This window comes from Cervus canadensis, chromosome 5 (assembly GCF_019320065.1).
Source record: "Cervus canadensis isolate Bull #8, Minnesota chromosome 5, ASM1932006v1, whole genome shotgun sequence".
Lineage (NCBI taxonomy): Eukaryota > Metazoa > Chordata > Mammalia > Artiodactyla > Cervidae > Cervus > Cervus canadensis.
The window spans coordinates 88,036,822-88,055,565 of record NC_057390.1 but is presented as its reverse complement, the minus strand read 5'-3'; the positions used below and the strand labels follow the sequence as shown (position 1 = coordinate 88,055,565).

The window sequence follows — 18,744 nt, the reverse complement described above, 5'->3', positions numbered from 1 at the left end:
GGTGGTCCCTGTAAAATGAGCTGTCAAATCCTCTATCTGGAAAATGAGGGGCTGACCCTAAAGGCACTTCCAGCTTGGAAATAGCCCAAGTTCTGAGTCTGTGGGAAAGCGGGTATTAGACTGAGTCTACTTGTCTGTTCTTTTGTTAATTCATTGCCTGGCCCGGCAGGAGAATGCCCCTGTAGCACCCCAGCCTGGTGCCTCCGAGAATCCATCCCAAGCAGGGACGAGGACCTAGTCCTCTGCCGTTGCCACTGGGGGCCTCTGTTCATTCACCACACGACAAAACAGTGCATCAGTGACTTGTGTGGGCCTGTGACTGTAAAACAGGGGTTGATTTGTTGGACAGTCCAGACAGAACAGCCCCATTCTGATAAGACGCTGGTTGTCACATACACTGCGGTCAGTTACAAGCAGACAGACCCACCCACCTACCCACCCCGCTGCAGCAGAATCATCTGGAGGTCTAATCATCTGTGTGTTTGATTCTAAAGAATGCAACAAGTTTGAACTAGGCTTAGACTAAGTGCCCCCGCCCCCGACCCAGTCACTCTCCCTCCTAAGTAAGTGACCTCCATCGAAAGGGAGGAGAAAATAAGATTTCATCACTGCACTGAGTTGTAACATGATGGAGTGGAAATGGCCTGGGCTTTGAACTCAAGCAGATCCTTATTCAAATATCACTCAGCCATTTAACAGCTGAGTGACCTTTGAAAAGTAGCCTAATCTCTCTGAAGCTCATTTCTGAACAGCAAAATGGAGCCACTTATTATTATACCTAATTCATAAGGATGATTGCCAGGGTCAAATGAGATGTTACAAATAATCCACCTGACTCTCAGGTACTCAGTGCCTGATAACTCCCCGGGTGTGGAAGCAGCATAGCGCAAGAGTTAGAAACAAGGACACTGCCACCTGCGTGCCTGGGTCTCTATCTGGGGTTTACAACTTATTAGTTTCTCTCTTTGTGCTGTGGTTTCTGCATCTGTAAAATGGGAATAACAATACCTTCTGCATAGGATTTTATCAAGATTAAATGATTTAGGATAGCAGTCCCTGGCACATAACCGGTATCATCACTGTTGTGTTTTGTTGTCGATGTTACACTGTGCTATGGAGGAAAGTGATTGGGGGGTCCAAAAGTGGCCAGGTGAGCATTCTGAGGAACGTTGCATAAAGGGAAGCCAGTGGGAATAGACCCAGCATGGATCTAGGTCTTACAGGAACTGGAACATCAGCCAGATCTCTCATTAAGTCCCTCTCCTCATCAGTCTGAAACACATGCCTCACCCATCTATCGCCTTCTCTTCAAATAGGATAGCATCACCATCAAGCAAATTGAGCCTCTGTGATGGAAGCGATTTATCAAATGACAGAGCCAGGCTACATGGTAGTTATGTTTATTTTTAGTAACTTCAGCCTCCAACTCTTTAAATTAGTTGCCGGGCTAATTTAAGGGATTTCTTTGATGCATGGCTGGCAGTTTCTCCCGGAGTGTCAATGTGCATTTGAAACCCCCAAGGGGCTGAGGGGACATGACTTGGCCAAGCGGTGGGGAACGGAACCTGCCTACCTCCTTTTGCCAGTTCAGCCTCGCTGCCCACCAGGTTCTCCTGCCAAGCCACAGGATTGCCCGGGAACATGATCCAGGGCCTTCCCTCCCTTTCTGTCCCCTGTGATCAAATGCCAAATCCATCTTCTTTCACCTGGACCAGTGATTCTTAGACTTCACTCCTCATCACACTCACCCACAGGGTTTGCTGAGACAGTTTCTGAGGCCATAGGTCTGGGGCGGGGGCAAGTACGTGCATTTCTAACAAGGTCTCAGGTGATGCCGTTGCTGCTCGTCCAGGGACCATGCTTTTAGAATCACTGACCTTGAATGTTCCAATGGCTTCCTTACATCGTCAACCCCCTGCTGCCTTGATTCAGCATGCATACCTCTGGCAGACTCGTTCTTCTCTGAACTTCTGATTTGCCACTCTTCTCCCCCAAATCCACCACAACCTTGTCATCTCCTACAGTGCCAAGTCCAAGCTTGCTAGTCTTAAAATGCAAGATCCTATAAAGACCCAGACCCATGCTGGCTTCCTGATCATATTCTCACCTGCTCCCTTTCATGTGTATGACTAAGACCCCCTAAACTGACCTCCTTCCATGTGCTCCGGGTCCCATCTCTGGATGCTCACCTAGCCACTCTCACCTAGCTCAGACGTTGTTTGCGGATGGGTTTGCCTTCCCTCTCTGGGTTACACGCTTCTGGGTAGCAAGGTGGACTGTGTCAACCTTACCTGTGTAACCCAGGCCTGTGGGACAGGTAAGAACTAGGGAAATGGTTCATAAATGAATAAATGATTGAAGAGATGCTTCACTAAAAAAAAAAAGGGAATTATTTCTCTGAGAGCACTCAAGCATCTTCTCTGAAACTAGCCCTTTTATTATTTACCTTCCTATTTTGTTAATTTACAAGAATATACATATATATATATATATATATATATATATATATATATATATATATATAGTTTAAACATCAGAAACATTGGTTTTATTTAAATCAAATTAGCACTAGAGTTATATAGTGAGCTTCCCTGGTGGCTTAGAGGTTAAAGTGCCTGCCTGCAATACGGTAGACCTGGGTTTGATCCCTGGATCAGGAAGATCCCCTGGAGAAGGAAATGGCAACCCACTCCAGTAATCTTGCCTGGAGAATCCCATGGACAGAGGAGCCTGGCGGGCTACAGTCCATGGGGTCGCAAAGAGTCAGACATGACTGAGCGACTTCAGTTTCAGTTTATATAGTGAGCAAAGCCTCAGGTGTGTACTGAGACAGTCCTGAGTACAAATTCCTTTTTTTGGAAGTAATCTGTTTTTTTCAAAGAGTTCTGTTTATTTATTTGGCCACACCACACGGCCTGTGAGATCTTAATTCCCCAGCCAGGGATTGAACCAACACACCCTGCATTGGAAGGCAGAGTCTTATCCACTGGATTTCGGGGCAAGTCCTTGAGGACAAATTCTGATTCCTCTATTGATTTATGGAATTGGGCAAGACTGGGCAGTATCGAGGTTCTTTGGGCCTCAGGTTCCTAATCTTTAAAATGGGACTAATTTCTAGCTACCTTGTAGAACTGTCTTGAGAAACCAATGAAATCAATATATCAAGTAAGCTGCCTGACACCGAGTGTGTGTAGTGTGTTCAGTTGCTCAGTCATGTCTGACTTTGAGATCCTGTGGACTGTAGCCTGCTAGGCTCCTCTGTCCATGGAATTTCCCAGGGAAGAATACTGGAGCGGGTTGCCATTTCCTCCTCCAGGTGATCTTCCCAACCCCTCTTGCATTGGCAGGCAGATTCTTTACCACTAGCGCCACTTGGGAAGCCCCAGGAGTGGGTCTCCGATAAATACTAGTGATTTTCTTTTCAGACAGAATGGCGGTAGGGGGTTTTTCACAGGAGTTTTATTAAAGCAAAACTCCATTTTATTTGAAAAACCATAACAGATGAAACATTCCAGGATTCTTTCCCCTATTTTAATGAATCAAAGATACACCAAATTCAATTGTTTTTAAATGCCCCAAAGGACTAGTAAGCTTGATTTATATTTTCTTTACCAGTCACTTCTATTTCATAAGTCTGACTTTTCCATTAAAATGCTATTAACTAAAATCAGAATTTTACAGTATTTGTGATACCTTGGATCTCCACATGATAATTGGAATTATCTGGAGCAAAATACTATTTCTCCATGTTTTATTTCTTCCTCTGTATCAGTTGTATCTTTACTGCCTTCTTCCAGTTGAGTAAAACCCCTTCCACCTGAATTTGTGGTTTCAAGTTCATGAAAATATCTGTGGCTTTGAGGGCCCTTTTCATCTTGAGGTTATTAATTGCGATTCAGGAAGGAAGGGCAATGGTAATCACCCAGTAAGTGCAGCAACCCTTGAAGGAAATGTGAGAAGCTGTCACGGAGAAAGCAGACTCCTTCTGGGCAGCTCTAGAGGTGGGATGGGAGGCAGGCTACAGACACTGGAGGGAGACAGCCCCTGACATGCAGTCCAGGAAATCATCCCAGCCTGAGCCGTGCCCTGGAGGTGGTGGGGTCCCCCTCAGCAGGCAACCCAAGGTCCGGTCACCACCCCGGATGAATGATCTGCCAGTCAGATGACCTACCAGTGCTAATGTCCTGTCTACCTGGGACTCATTTTTTTCCTCTAAAATGACGTCGTTGTGAAAATGCTCTGGAACTAGATAGAGGTGGTGGTTTGCATGACATTGTGCCTTGTATGCTTTAAAATGGTGAATCTGGGGACTTCCCTGGTGGTCCAGTGGTTAAGACTCCATGCTTTCAAGGCATGGGGGTGCAGTTTTGATTCCTGGTTGGGAAATAAGAGCCAGCATGTCTTGAAATAGAGCAAGAAAAATTTAAAAATAAAATGGTGAATTTTATGTTATGTGCATTAGACCACAATAAAAGAAAATAGATGACATCATTGGACAGAATGATCTCAAAGCTGTCTTTAGCTGTAACGTATAATGCTTCTGGGAGGGAGCACATGGCTTGGGGGACGTATGTCACCAGACTCTTATTTAACAAAGACAAATCATGTAGATAATATCTGAGGGGGGAATGGCCGATTAAATTCTGGTTCAGACATAATATGGAATATTACATGGGCTTCCCAGGTGGCGCTAGTGGTAAAAAACCTGCCTGCCGATGCAAGAGACAGAAGAGACGGGTGTTCGATCCCTGGGTCGGGAAGATCCCCTGGAGGAGGGCTTGGCAACCCACTCCAGTATTCTTGCCTGGAGAATCCCATGGACAGAGGAGCCTGGTGGGCTATAGTCCATGGGATCACACAGAGTCGGATACAACTGAATTGACTTAGCACATGCCTATGTCCATGAGAGGTTACGCTCATGAAAACACACTTAAGGCCACAGGAAAACATGATATAATGGTAAAGTGTAAGAAAAAGGATTTAAACTACCCATAGTGTGATCCTAACTTATAAATACAGATTAAAAAATTAAAACATTAGTGTTTATCCCTGAATTGTGGGATTGCAAATGATTCTGATTCCTTTTATCCTTTTATACAGTTTTCAACATGCCTACAAAGAGCATAATGATTATTATAATAAAAAAAAAAACTACTTAAAAACAAAAAATAAATAAAGAACAGTCCTCTGGGTTTTGTAACCCTCAGTGTGAACCAGGATGTGCTTTGGAAAAACAGGGCAGCAAAATGGGAAGTGCCCTGGTCAGGAGAACTTAAGTGTAACTCCAGTTCACCCAGGGCAAAGAGCCCCTGCACCCTACTGGGCCTCAGTTTCTCCATCTAGAACAGGGGTATAGAAACCACTGCGGACTGCACATGTTCCATGAAGAGCAAATGAGATCGCCAAAGTGGGACGGTTCTGTTGATTGAAGAGTTCTGAGTCCGTTTTCTTTGTCATGGAGTGCATTCAAACCGTACATTTCCTTCAACAAAATCTCCTTTAACAAAAACTTAATGAGTGCTTATAAAGTCAGTGATTGCCACTTATCCAGGAATTTGAGAGCTCATTTCCGGTAACGCGGCTGCTTTTTGTTCTCATCTTTCTTCTTATAACCTTAATGTGAAAACATTTTATTTCGCCTGAAGAGTAACCACCTGACTTTTATTTACAGTCTTAAATTCAAGGAGGTGATGATAAAAACCAGTTTAGCTGAAGGGAAATTGCACCTACCCCACCCCCATCCCATCCCACTCCCCGCCCCCACCCCGCCCCCCGGGAGCGAGTGCTTCTCTGGAGGAATCAGGTCCCTCCCCTTTGTAGGAAGGGGCATTTGTTTCCTTGAACCATCCACACCGTTGAACTTTAGAAGGGGTTTTGAGCTGCTCTGGTTCTGCCTGTCCTGGCTTTGAGACCCACTTTGAAGGAACCATAACTTACAGGACCTTTTAGTCACACCTGGGAGTTCTCTTTCAGACTTGGGCTCCTTGAACCAGCATGAACAAAAGTCCGTTTTGGCAGAGTTGTCAAGTACACTGTTTCTCTATCGGACCGCTTTCCTATTTAAACGAGCCTATGGGGTAGATACAAAGCATCATAAGCTTGATATTTTATTTGATGCTTACCTTGCTATTAAAGGTGGCTCAGATGGTAAACAATCTGCCTGCAATGCGGGAGACCTGGGTTTGATCCCTGGGTCAGGAAGATCCCCTGGAGAAGGCAATGGCAACCCACTCCAGTATTCTTGCCTGGAGAATTCCATGGACAGAAGAGCCTGGCAGGCTAGAGTCCGTGGAATGGCAAAGAGTCGGACACGACTTGAGTGACTGATACTTTCACTTGCTATTAAAAGCACGCTTTCCCAATGCAATGAACTCAATGAAACATTTCCCAAGCACCTAATATGTATCAAGTCCTATAGAAATAGGGTTGAATAAGATGTGGTCCTTGCCTTCAATGAGCTCACAAGATAGTGAGAGGGATTGGCACATAAGCAAATACAGTGCAGTTGACTCGAGAAATGCAGACATCCAAGGGACCTGAAAGACGATCTTCAATGTGGTCACGGGAACAGATGAGCTGGTTCTGAAAGTGGAGCAGAAATGTGCCAGGCAGCCAGGGCCAAGGAAGACTTCAAAGGCTGAGTCAGAAAGCAGGTACAAAGATACCAAGATAGCCCGACTTGGTGACTGATGGCATGCTTGGAAGCGGGAGCTCTGAGAATGAGGCCATTTAATAAAGAAGAGTAGAAAATGGCCTTGGTATTGATCTCTGTGCTGTGGGATGCGGCTCTTCTTTTCCTGGATCTCTTAGCCAGTTGGGCAGTATTTATTGGCTGTGTACACCGTGCTCAGGGTGTTACTGAGACCAAGCTCATACTGCTCGCCACACGACAGACCAATAAATAGAGAGACAAGTTGTTGGGGCAAGGAATAGCAACTTTATTCAAGAAATCAGCAGACCCAGAAGATGGTGGACCGGCATCACAAAGAGCCATCTTCCCTGAGTTAGAATTCAGGCTCCATTTATACTAAAAGGGGAGTGGCTGAAGTCCTGGTTCTGGTCAGACTCCAGAGGGGATGTGTTAATTTCTTCCTTCCTGCAGTCATTCAGAGGTGGGCCTAGTCAGGAGGTTTCATGTGAACTAAACAAGGGTATTTTAGCTTGACGCTCATTCCACGGGAGACAGCCTTCCCAGAGACAGACCGTTATGTGTCATTTAAGCTTATCGGCAACATCCCTTTAGTGATGGACTTGCAGCAAAAACAACAGAACACAAAGGCTAAAGTAAAAGTAACAGATTCGACATGGAGTCAGATTTGTTCTTCCCCACTACAAGGGTTCTGTCTCCGGAATGGACACACAGGTGGAAAGGGTTATGCACCTCCCCCCCCTCACCCCATCAGCTACGGGCAGGACAGGAGACAGGGAAGGAAGAGGAGCTGCAGGTGCAGAGATGGGCACTGTCTGTGGAAGGGGGCCGGGTGGCCAGCAAGCACGAGTCTCTGCCTCCAGGCCAGGCCAGAGGGTAGCAGGCTGGGGCGGCGGCAGCGGTCAAGGCCTTGAAAGGTACAGCGTGTCCAGGGCAGTGACAAGAAATGAGGAGGGCAGAGAGGAAACCGGGAAGGGGCTTGCGTGCCAGAGGGAGGCTATGGACTTGATCACACAGGCGCTCAGGAACCTCAAAGATGACCAGTGTCAGAAGTGGGCATCTCTGCCAGGTCTGTTTTAGAAGGCGGCCTCGGATACCCTGTGGAGGATGAATCTGTGGAGGATGGGAAAGGCCAGAGGCCGGAGGCCCTGTTGCCAGAGTCCAGGAGAGGACAGACACGGCTAGGGCAGTGGGGACAGTGGACTGGGTTCCAGGAAACACTAAGGAGGCCGAGAAGGCAGAGGGAGAAGGAAGGGCTGGTGTTTGTTCTGATATTCTTTCTGCTTGGGTCACTGGCAGATGGTGGTGACCTTCGAGGAGACGGGGAATGTGGATTTCAGGGGAGGGGAAATAGCCATGTCAGTGGGAGGTACCTGGGGGCCATCCTGGAGGGTAAACAGGTGATCATTGGGTCTACAGGTGAGAACATTCCAGCTAGAGGGGCATATCTGAGTGTGAGTGGCTGTGAACTTTCTTGACTCTCAGGAAAATTTCAGGATGAAATATCCAGGCAGGAATCACAAAATCACAACACTCTAATAATTTCTTTTTTTTTGTACGAGTTCCAAATAAGAAAATAGTTAAGCCAGAAAACGTAATTGTGCCTATTCCTAGAATTGGGTAACTGATGTATCTTTGCAAATTGTTCATTGAACTGTGCCTATGGCTTCCTGCCAGCCCTCAATGAGATTTTTATATTTCCTAATTATTCAATTACTACCCATAAGTAGGAATTCGAAACCAAACCCAGACTCCTTCATAATTGAGTATTCTCCTGAATCATGAGTACAGGAAAGGAAGTTGTCCATATTGGGAAACTAAGATGGTAGAACAGAGGAAATGTATGTCTCTTGCCCTGTGGCTCTGTCCTGGGCTCAATTTTTCAGTCATGTGAGCTTGGGCAGGTCACTTTTATTTTTTAACTTTTAAAAAAATGTGTTTATTTTTAATTGAGGGATAATTACAGTATTGGGTTGGTTTCTGCCATATGGCAACATGAATTAGGTATCAGGTATATACCATAGATATATACAGGTATGACTCTTTGGGCAGGTCACTTCTTTGAGGTCAATTTCTGGTTTATACATATAAGAATAATAATAGCGACTTCCCTGGTGGTCCATTGGCTAAGACTCTGGGCTCCCAGTGCAGGGGGCCCAGGTTCCATCTCTGGTCAGGGAACTAGATCCCACATGCTGCAACTAAGACCCAGCACAGCCTAATTAATTAAATAAAAGAATAGTAATAAAACACCCCCCCCCACCGCCATTGCTGTAAATCTAAAGGAAAGGAGAATTTACAAGAGAAAGTGTTCTGTGTGCAAACCCACTCTAAATGTTGGTTCTATCATTAACTACTTGTTTGTTACAGGTCTCAGCTGCTGGGGAAGCCGTTAGCCTCAAAAGAAAATCCTCCACACAGCGATCTGGCCAGCGCCTCACAGAGCAACGCCAACCCCGATGCCCACCTGCCCTCCATCTGCCTCAAGCAGGTGTTCCCCAAGTACGCAAAGCAGTTCAACTACCTGCGCCTGGTGGACAGGATGGCAAACCTGTTTATCCGCTTCCTGGGGATCAAGGGGACGATGAAGTTGGGACCAACAGGCTTCCGTACCTTCATCAGGTCAGTGAGACCAGCCCCCTCTGGCTGGGGTTCAGGCAGCCTGGAGACCAGCCCGACATCTGGCTGGCCCCTTCTCCCTGACTGCCCCTGGGAGAATCTGTGATGCCAGATTGGGCCCCGCTGGGCTGGGATTGGCCCAGCAGCTGGCACTGGGCCTGGCATATAGCACACTCTTGTTCGCTGAACGAATTAACGAATGCTACAGATGTGACAGCATTCACAACCTTGAGCTTGTGGTTAAAAAACAATTCTGTGCTACCCTGAGCAGGATCCTGAGACCAGAGATGAACAATTGCCCCTTGGACTCAGACAGATCTCATGCTTCCTAAGCTGGGTGAAGTCCTCCCAGGGGTGCATGGCTGAGTGCTGAGCATTTATGAAGCCACAGCAGAGAAGCAAGGCCTATCTTTCCAAAGTGTCATTTTCAGGAGAGAAAAGTTAAATAATTCAGCTGATTAATAATTTAATACATTTATTCTAGCATAAAAATAATGTAGTTATATTATGAAGTATAATACAAAATTTGCATAAAGCACAAGACAAAGAAACTGTGTTTTTGCCACATCCTACAAAATAGGCCATTGCCACCTAACCTCCTAAGATTATTCATTAACTTGCCTCTACCCTCTAGGGCACTTTGAGGGCCATACAGGAGCACTTATTAGCTGTGTGACTTTGGGTAAGTTAATGATGGTCTCTGAACTTCGATGGTCCTAGAAAATGGGGATGAAGCTACCAGGCCCTAGGATTGTATGTGATACATCTCAGAGAAACTACCTGCTAGTGTTCAGTGCTGCTGTTGTTTCTCTCATCATTGGTTTTAATATTTCTATCTAGTAACTCAAAGTCACCCTCTTCATAGTTTTATTCATGAAGGCAAATAATTAGAAGTCTGGAATTGGAAACCACTTTGTCATGTGCTTTTCTGTAAATGAATTTTATAAATTCTAACTCTAGCCCTCTGATACTCCTGATAGGATAGCATGTGGACGTATCAGCAGGAATTTTTGCCATCTCAATAAACCTGAAGTCATATTCGCACAGTGATTCTGAAAAGGACTTTGTGTTAGTTTCAGGTGGAAAGAAAGCTCAGTGGAAAGAACACAGGCTTTGGGGTTTGGCTTCAGAGCCAAGCACATTACTTAATAGCTATGTGGCTTTGAGCAAATCCCTTGTCTTCTCTGAGTCTCAGTTCCCTCATCTGTAAAATGGTAATCATCTCTCCCGCCTCACAGGGTTGTTATGAGGTTGGGATGTATTATATCATAAAGGATCTGGCCCACTGCCTGGTTTACAGGAGCTGTTTGTGAAATGGGAGGCTTGTGGTTATTATTTCCATGAGGCAGAGGGAATTTTCAAGAAAGTCAACAGGCATGTACTGCTATTTCCCTGAGAAAACTACCTAACGTGATACTCTCTGACTCATTTAGGAACTACATTTGACTTGTAGGAATAGATACCCATCTACAGGTGGTTTAAATAGTGAGACTAATTTTCTCTCATTTAACAGGAAGCATGGCAGTGGGGCTTCTAGGGCTGGATAATGACTCTGAAATATGATCAACTCCCCAATTTCTGTCTTTCTGCTTACCCATCCTGAGCATATGCTTCAAGCTTCAGAGTTGCCTTATGGTTACAAGATGGCTGCTCAAAATCCAGCCACTATGGTCGAATACCAGGCAGGAAAAAGGAAGAAGGAAGGAAGAGCAAAAGACATCAGTCAGATGCTTCCTTTTATTTCCTAGTGTCAATACAATTCTATTAAGCTGTGAGAGAGCAGCGGAGATTTGAAAAGATTACATTACTACAAGAATCACATCTCAGTTGCCTGGGGGATGGGGTGGGGGGAGGGTCAGGCCAGAAGGATAAACAAGCCAGGGGGTGGGATCTACAAGGATGAGGAGGGCAGAACTGTGGCAAAAATAAAGGTTGTTGGGGAACAGTACCACTAGAGCTTTTGGTTTTTCTAGAGAAGCTAGAAATACCATTTTTTATGTAAAGTCTCAATGCATGTATATACAGAATGTCGGTGATTCAGAAAATTATTTGGGGTTCAGTCAAAGCGTGACTGCCCATCGAGTCCTCCAGTGTGTGACCTGTGAGAAGCTGAGGCATATATTAAGAGCACTGCTATTCTTATATACAATCTGGAAAAGGAAATTCTTGAAAAGATTTGAGAACCATTCTAGCAAAGAAGGTTCTTAAAAGGCAGTCAGACGGGAACTGGATGATATCAGGGATATTGCTAGAACTCTGTCTCTGTGTGAGAGGCTTTATGATTCTTCCATCCCTTTGTTCTCTCTAATTAAGAGTGTTTGCATGAAAAACTTGAATACGTGATGTTAGCAACTAGTAGGTCCTGTAGCCATCTTTCCCAATCTGTGGCCGAGTACCATTAGTGGGAGCTGTGGTGACCGTGACAAGTGACGATGTTTCCAGGGGCAGAAGAGGCAGCTGGAGCAGAAGGACCCAGACAGCGAGCCCCTCTCCCTGCCCTCGGCACCTCCCCCGGCAAGTGTCCTGGGTGATTAAGGATGAAGGAAGACACGAAGAACACATTGCACGACGGTTAATACATTTCTCCTTTAAAAATGTACTAAGACATCCCAACAGCAACTTTGTCGTAAAAGGTGATCTTCTCTGCTTTCAGATTTGTATCTGAATATATTCCGTCTTGCCAGCCAAATTTGACAGCGAGCGTTTTCTCTTGCTAACAACTATTCTCTCTCTCTTTTCCACTTGGATTTAAATTTCGCTTCATTATGAATTGATGATATTTGTGCCATATGTTAAATCGAACCAAGTGCCCTTCTCCAGAGCACCATGCTAGAGACATATTTGCTGGCTAGAGAACCTCCTCTCTGAGCTCCCACACAAATGGCAGAAGTTGAACTTGGCTTTCATCGGTCCTACCCACTCTTCCTCTCCAAGTTCCTGGAAGAGAACTGGAGGGAACAAAATAATAAACATTGCGATTGAATTTATTTCCAGTGACCATCTCTCATAATGTGTTGCATAGATCAGCAGTTTTAGGAGTGAATTATGCTAATGCAAGTCTGGCCATATTCTATTTTTCTTTTCCACCAAGAAATGAGAAATAATGAACTGTCGTCCTCTTGTCTAGAGTTAACTCTGTCTAACCAGCTTGTCATGTCATTTCCTCAGGAGGCACATAACAGTAGCAAGTATCACCATGAATTAAGCACCTTTTTTTTTTTTAAATTTCATGATAATTGCTGAGTTGTGGAGACATCTCTTTTTCTGAGAAATGGAAATGATCTGCTCCTTCAGTTTGACAGCTTTCTCTGAGGGAAATGCATTTTTGTTATTTTCCTCCCATCGCGTTCCTCATTTGGGGAGCTTTCTGTGTAATTCGCTAAGAACACGTTTCCCAGACGTATCCTCCATCGGAATCTGACATCAGTTGGCACAGGCTGCAGTTTCCATTTCCGCAGCCCGAAGATGAAGCGGTTTGCCAAAACCGGAGTTTATTTCTAGAAAATGGAGGCAGCTTCTCCACACCTCGAGTGTTCGCTTCACGCCCGGCCATTCTGCCTGGAGACCCCCCACTCCGCTCCTCTGTGGTTTCTAATCCCAGGCACCTTCTAAATTAGAAAACGGCTTTCTCTTTTGCCTTTTTTTTTCCTCCTTCCGCTGCCTTTTCTCGTAAGGAGATATTAATATGCTTCCTAATGTGTAGCTGTGGTGGGGGTGGGGGGGGCAGGTTTCTTCTCTGAGAGGCAGCAGGCTGTGTGAGAATGTTCTGGAACAGAAGTGTCAAGGGGCCCTGCCTCCCTCTCTGTCATTAACTCCTCAGTGACTTTGAAAATTTCCTCTGTTCCTGTGATGATTTCTTTCCAGTAATATCATGAGATGTTATGCCTGGGATATCAATAGCCTTTAAAAATAGATAAGTTATAAACCAAAGTTGTCTTTCCCAATCCCCACCAGCCAAGATGTTTAGATAGTGTTTATTTTTTTCTTATTTAAACAAATACTGATTATTTGTTAACTTTCACCTTACAGAAAGCTCTCCAGGAAAAAATAAGCATCTTTTCTTTCACAGAGAAGGATGAACACAAAAGAAATTCTATAAATAGGATTTTATGGAGTGGAAAAAGTTGGTTTCTAAATTTCCCATGAGATGTCAGTAGTTGTTGAGAGGAAATGGGGATGATAATTTCAAATCTTTCTAATCTTAGACTCCTAATGAACTTGAACGATTTGTGATTCTCATTCTGTGCACCCATGTTCTTCTGATTCTGGAAAGAAACGAAGAAACAAAAAAAGACCCCAAAATCCTTTCTGGAAACTGGCTGTACATCATGGAGGAAGGCTGAAAGCTGTCATGTGTGCCAGGCACTGAGCTAGTCCTTAAAATAACTTTGTATGGTAAGTCACGATATCGTCATACAAATAAGGAAATTTAGATGCAGAGAGTATCAATGACCTGCTCAAGGTCACATAGCAAAGTCAAGATTCAAACTCATGTGCACTTGACTCCAAAGCTCATTTTTCCCACGTACATTTCTAGGCCATCCTTTCTTAGGAATCTTTCTGGCTTCTCATGTTACCATATTTCTTGGACTCCACTTCCACTGAAGAATTCATCCCACCTCTCATTAGTAATTTGAGGATCTGCCTCCCAGGGCATAAGGGGAAATGGTTCAAATGATCAAGAGCTACCAAGGCCTCAGGTTTTTATCCCAGACTGTGAGATGACGTCTGCCATCCAAGAGCATATCCAAGACTCATCTGGATCCAAGCTTTGTGTCACTCACTGGGCCCAGAATACCACTTACACATAGTAGACACAAAATAAATTCTGTATTGAATGGATGGATGGATGAAAAGTTCACTCCAAAGTCTTAAACCTTAGAGACATTCCCTGCTTGAGTCCATTGGTGACCGCAGGGACAAACCTAGGAAAACTTAGTGACCCTGATTGTCTTACTCCACCCCCCAGCCTTATATCCCAAAGCATCCCAACAGTGCCTCTCTAGAGGCTCCAGCCTTTCTGGGCTACTTGAGAATCTGTCTCTGGAATCTTGGTTCTTCCTGCAGCTCTGGGCTGGGCCACTTCCCCACTTCTTCCCAAAGTTCCCAAGTCCACAGCCCTATCCTCCAGGGGAGCCCGGATGTGAATCCCAGCTATGTAGTCTTGGGCAGGTCATGTCCGTTCTCTTGAGTCTCAGCTTACCCAGCATTGAAATGGGTCCAAGAACACCTCCCTCATAAAACGTTAGAAAGCTCCAGAGAACTAATGAGCAGGAAAGAGCCTGGCACACAGATGGTGCCCAAGAAAGTGCCTACAGAATCAGAATTCTCACAAGCATTTCATGTCAACTGCAGCCAGCGTGGATACCTCCCTTTCCTGCCCCAGTCCAGATGTTATCATCAACTGTATTTGCAGGTATCACTAGGGAGAACAAGTTACCTTGGAAAGGGGATAGATGGAGAATCATCTTTGGTAAATTACAGCTCCTACTCGAGGTTTGACACTTCTATTTTCTGCCTGTCAGGAAAAAAATAACTGTATACTAGTGGTCAGTCTTGTTTCCCTTTTTATACTCCATTAACCCACAGGCAGAGCGCCTGTCCTGTGGGGAACAGGTAGAAGCAGAGGACATGGAGATGATAATTAGTGAAAACCCATAGCTGCTTCTAATGAAGCTTGGGAAATGAACAGCATGGGTTGTTAGAATACCTTGGGAGGGACTGGAGCGGGTCCCCGGCAGGACCCAATAGAGAGAGCCATCTCGGTGACAGGTGACGTGAAAAGCTCTGCGTCCACTGACATGTTGTTACTGGGGCTCAATAACTGCGCTGATGTGCTTTGAAGTCTGCCACGGTGACTTGTGATGGAGATACAGAGCGGAGCCCAGGAGGAAGCAGGATGTGAATTGATGGCCTGAGAAATACAGGCGGGGAAGAAAGGGGAGAGGGGCCAGAGAGATGGAGGGAGGGAAGGTGGGAGGCTGGGAGGATGCTGGCATATAAGGAGCAGCAGCCTCATCTGGGCACCGTGCTGGGCACCCACCCAGTCACGCCAGGGGTGTGCATGGGTTTGGAGAGGGGCCCCTGAAATGCCCAAGTCCTGCTTGCCAATCAACCCCCAGCCTCTCGGGTTCCTGAGGGAACTATTCACGCAAGAGATGATGACAAATGGGAAACCAAAGAACCACTTTATCATTAGCTGGGGTGACGGACGTGGACACGTTTGAAAGGTTGAAAGCAGCATGGAATGTAGTTCAGCCCAACAGACAGCTGGCCCCGGGGTGTAACTTTCAGGATTCCTAGGGCAAATCCAGCCTGGGTGGGGATTCCCCTCCCAGCACGACCCGCTTCAAAAGGTGGTGCCTCTGGACCAGCTGAGTTCTGCCTCCATTCCAGCAGACCCCTCATCCTCATACCCAGATGCTCTGACTGGCTAGCCCCGTTTCTCCAGAGTGGACAGGGCCCCTCACTGAAAGGTCAGCCTCAGGTAGCCTCTGACAGGGCTGAGAAGGTTCTGGCTTTGGCAGAGAAAGAGGGAAACTAGAGAGAGAGAGATGAGGAAGGAAATCAGCAGTTGTCATGGCCCCAGCCATGTGCCAGGCCCCAGGATGCACAACCTCATGTCTTCTTCACACCGGCCGAGTGGGCGGGTGTTATCCTCTTCATTTAAGAGACCAGCCAATACAGGCACCAAAGTGAATGGTCCACAGTCACACAGCTAGAAGAAGCCGCAGGGCCAGGATTTTAACCCTGGTCTGTCTGATGCCCAAATCATGCTCTTTGCAGCGTGCCTGCCCACAGTAACTGTGGTAAAGAGGGCCTGGTTAACAGGTCAGGAGGCTGAGGCTCAAGAAGGGGAGCTAGTTTAATCAGGGCCATTTGCTCCTAAGTGGCAGAGCCAGATTCAACTCAAGACTTGTCATCCTAAAGTCCCTGCTCTTCCCAGCCCTTTAAAGCCCTTCTGAACCACATTACGGGAACCTGTAGAGGCAGTGAACGGTTTGCTGCCATTCACCCTTCGCTAGTTCCTGCTGTGGGGGTGGAGGTAGGGGTCGGGTGGCATCCGGGGGGGGAGCAGAGCCCAAACAAAGGCACGAAGGCCAGGCAGGACGGGCGGCTCGGGTCTGGCAGTGACGTGTCCTCTCCTGTCTCGGGCAGGAACTGCAAGCTCAGCAGCAGCAGCTTGTCCATGGCCGCGGTGGACATCCTCTACATCGACATCACGAGGAGGTGGAACTCCATGACCATGGACCAGCGGGATTCAGGTACCTGATCACCAGCCTCCCTCCTGTCCTGCGGGGAGACAGACAGGGATGGGCGGTATCTTTTCTGTTCCTTCTTGTTAAGGGTCAGGGTGGGGGAGGAAGACAATCGTCTTATTGCTGCCAAACCAAGCTTGGGTGTGTTTGCCCGTGCGCAGTAAAGCCAATCTGCTGACTCAGGTGGGGGCAAAGGAAAGTGCCGTGTTTACCGCAGGCCAAGCGAGGGGTCCAGGCAGCTCAAAAGGCCTGAACTCCCCAGTGGTTTCCAGGGAAAGGCTTTTAAAGGTAGGGTGAGGGAGAGGGTGGCAGGGTCCATGATCAGCTCGTGGACATTCTTCTGATTGGTTGGCTGTGAGGTAATCAGGAGTCTACCTCATCAACCTTCTGGTTCCAACCTGTCTGGGGTCTCTGTGCTTGTGGGTGGCATGCAGTTAACTTTTTCCAGTTGGCGGGGGTTTCAGAATCTGCAAAACAGCTCAATGGATTTGGCTCAGAATATTATCTATATAGCCCTTCCTAGGAGGAACCAAAGGTCCTTGACTTTGTTTAATGGCTTCACTATTATTAGTTAGTCTTGCTTGATTGTTTTCCTTTGTTTCTGCATTTTCTCACTTCTCTGATTAATTTTATTCTTTGGAACTTGGGGGAAGACCTAGGCAACTAAAGTTTTTCTACAAACAAAAAGCAGGCAGAGGATATAGGGTGGGGTGGGGGCCTGTCCTGGGAAGTCTTGGTTATGGCACCAGCTTTGGACGTGACTAAACAGATTGAACTGAGTCTGAATACAGAAGCATGGTTCTGACTTCTGCTACCAAGGCCGTTGTTGTTCAGTCGCTCAGTGGTGTCCAACTTGTCCAACTCTTTGCGACCCCATGGACTGCAGCACACCAGGCTTCCCTGCCCTTTACCATCTCCTGGAGTTTGCTCAAACCCATGTCCATTGAGTCAATGATGCCATCCAACCATCTCATCCTCAGTCAACCCCTTCTCCTCCTGCCCTCAGTCTTTCCCAGCCTCAGGGTCTTTTCTAATGAGTTGGCTCTTCACATCAGGTGGTCAAAGTATTTTAACTTCAGCAAGGCCCTGCCCACCCAAAGTCTTAATTCCACCACTGGAATCCTTTGACTAAAGCTTTGATTCCATTAATATTGGAAACAGTTAGTTATTCGTTGGTTGGTTCCTCGGTGCACAGTTCTCGGACATAAGCTGGGCCAGGCCCCTGATAGACTGGAGTGAACAGCACTTGGTTCTGACCCAGAAGGGAGGGGCTATAGAGTTGGGAGGCAGATGAGAACAGAGCAGTAAGTAGGGTCTGCATGCTAGGATGGAGGAAGCACAGAGAAGCTATCCGGAAGCGCAGCAGAAGAGCTTCTTAGCAAGGGGGGCCCAAGGAAGACTTCTTGCAGAAGACGGAGTGGGATCAGCTGAGGGACAGGGTGGGACAGTCCCCTCCTGCAGGGGTGTTGCCAGGCCTAGACAGAGACACAGATAAAAGGCTCAAGTCACCCCAAGTAGCCTGGAGGGTCTGCAGCAAGGAAGGAAGGGAGAAGGGGCGAATATGGGGTTGCAGGCGCTGTCGAGGCCTTGAAGTCCACACCAAAGAGCTTGATCTTGATCCCCTAGAGCAGGGGTCCCCAACCTCTGGGATCTACTGCATGGTGATCTGAGGTGGAGCTGATGTAATAATAACAGAAATGAAATGCACCATAAATATTATGCACGTGAGTCATCCTGAAACCACCCCCCACTTCATCCTTGGAAAAATTGTCTTCCATGAAATCAGTACCAGGTGCCAAAAACACTGGGGACCATTGCCCTAGAGGATGTGGGGCCAATGAAGGATTCAGTAAGAAGAATCTGCCCTTTGGTGGGTGAATTTCTGATCTTTTTCCTCCCAGAGGGTTTTTTTCCTAAAAAGTCATAATAACCATACCTGACATTTGTATAGCTCATCACAAAATTACAGTGGGCTCTCATGCATATTCCCTCATTAAACGTCCCTGTGAACCAGTGCAGTAGGTATTACTGCTCACATTTCACAGCTTAGTGACCTACAGCTCAGGTGATGGCAAGCCCCCCCGCCCCCCGTGGCTGCCTCCTTGCAAAAGGGACAAATGGCAGGTGGGGGGCAGGTGGCAGGCAGGGGAGGGGTGGCCTCAGGGAGCAGTTTTCTCCTGCAATAGGGCAGCGAGGACATGAAATCAGAGGGGTTTG

At 46.5% G+C, this 18,744-nt stretch overlaps 1 protein-coding gene across 4 annotated transcripts in view; it reads left to right on the top strand.

Annotated features, from left to right (window-relative positions):
• The window catches only part of TTLL11 (tubulin tyrosine ligase like 11), a 256,312-nt gene that overhangs the window by 202,493 nt on the left and 35,075 nt on the right, over window positions 1-18,744 (top strand). For all 4 annotated transcript variants that reach the window (XM_043469455.1, XM_043469454.1, XM_043469456.1 and 1 more), the window contains 2 exons: window positions 9,020-9,271; window positions 16,427-16,533. In XM_043469455.1, the coding sequence (XP_043325390.1) occupies window positions 9,020-9,271; window positions 16,427-16,533 (359 nt within the window). The remainder of the gene's footprint in view (window positions 1-9,019; window positions 9,272-16,426; window positions 16,534-18,744) is intronic.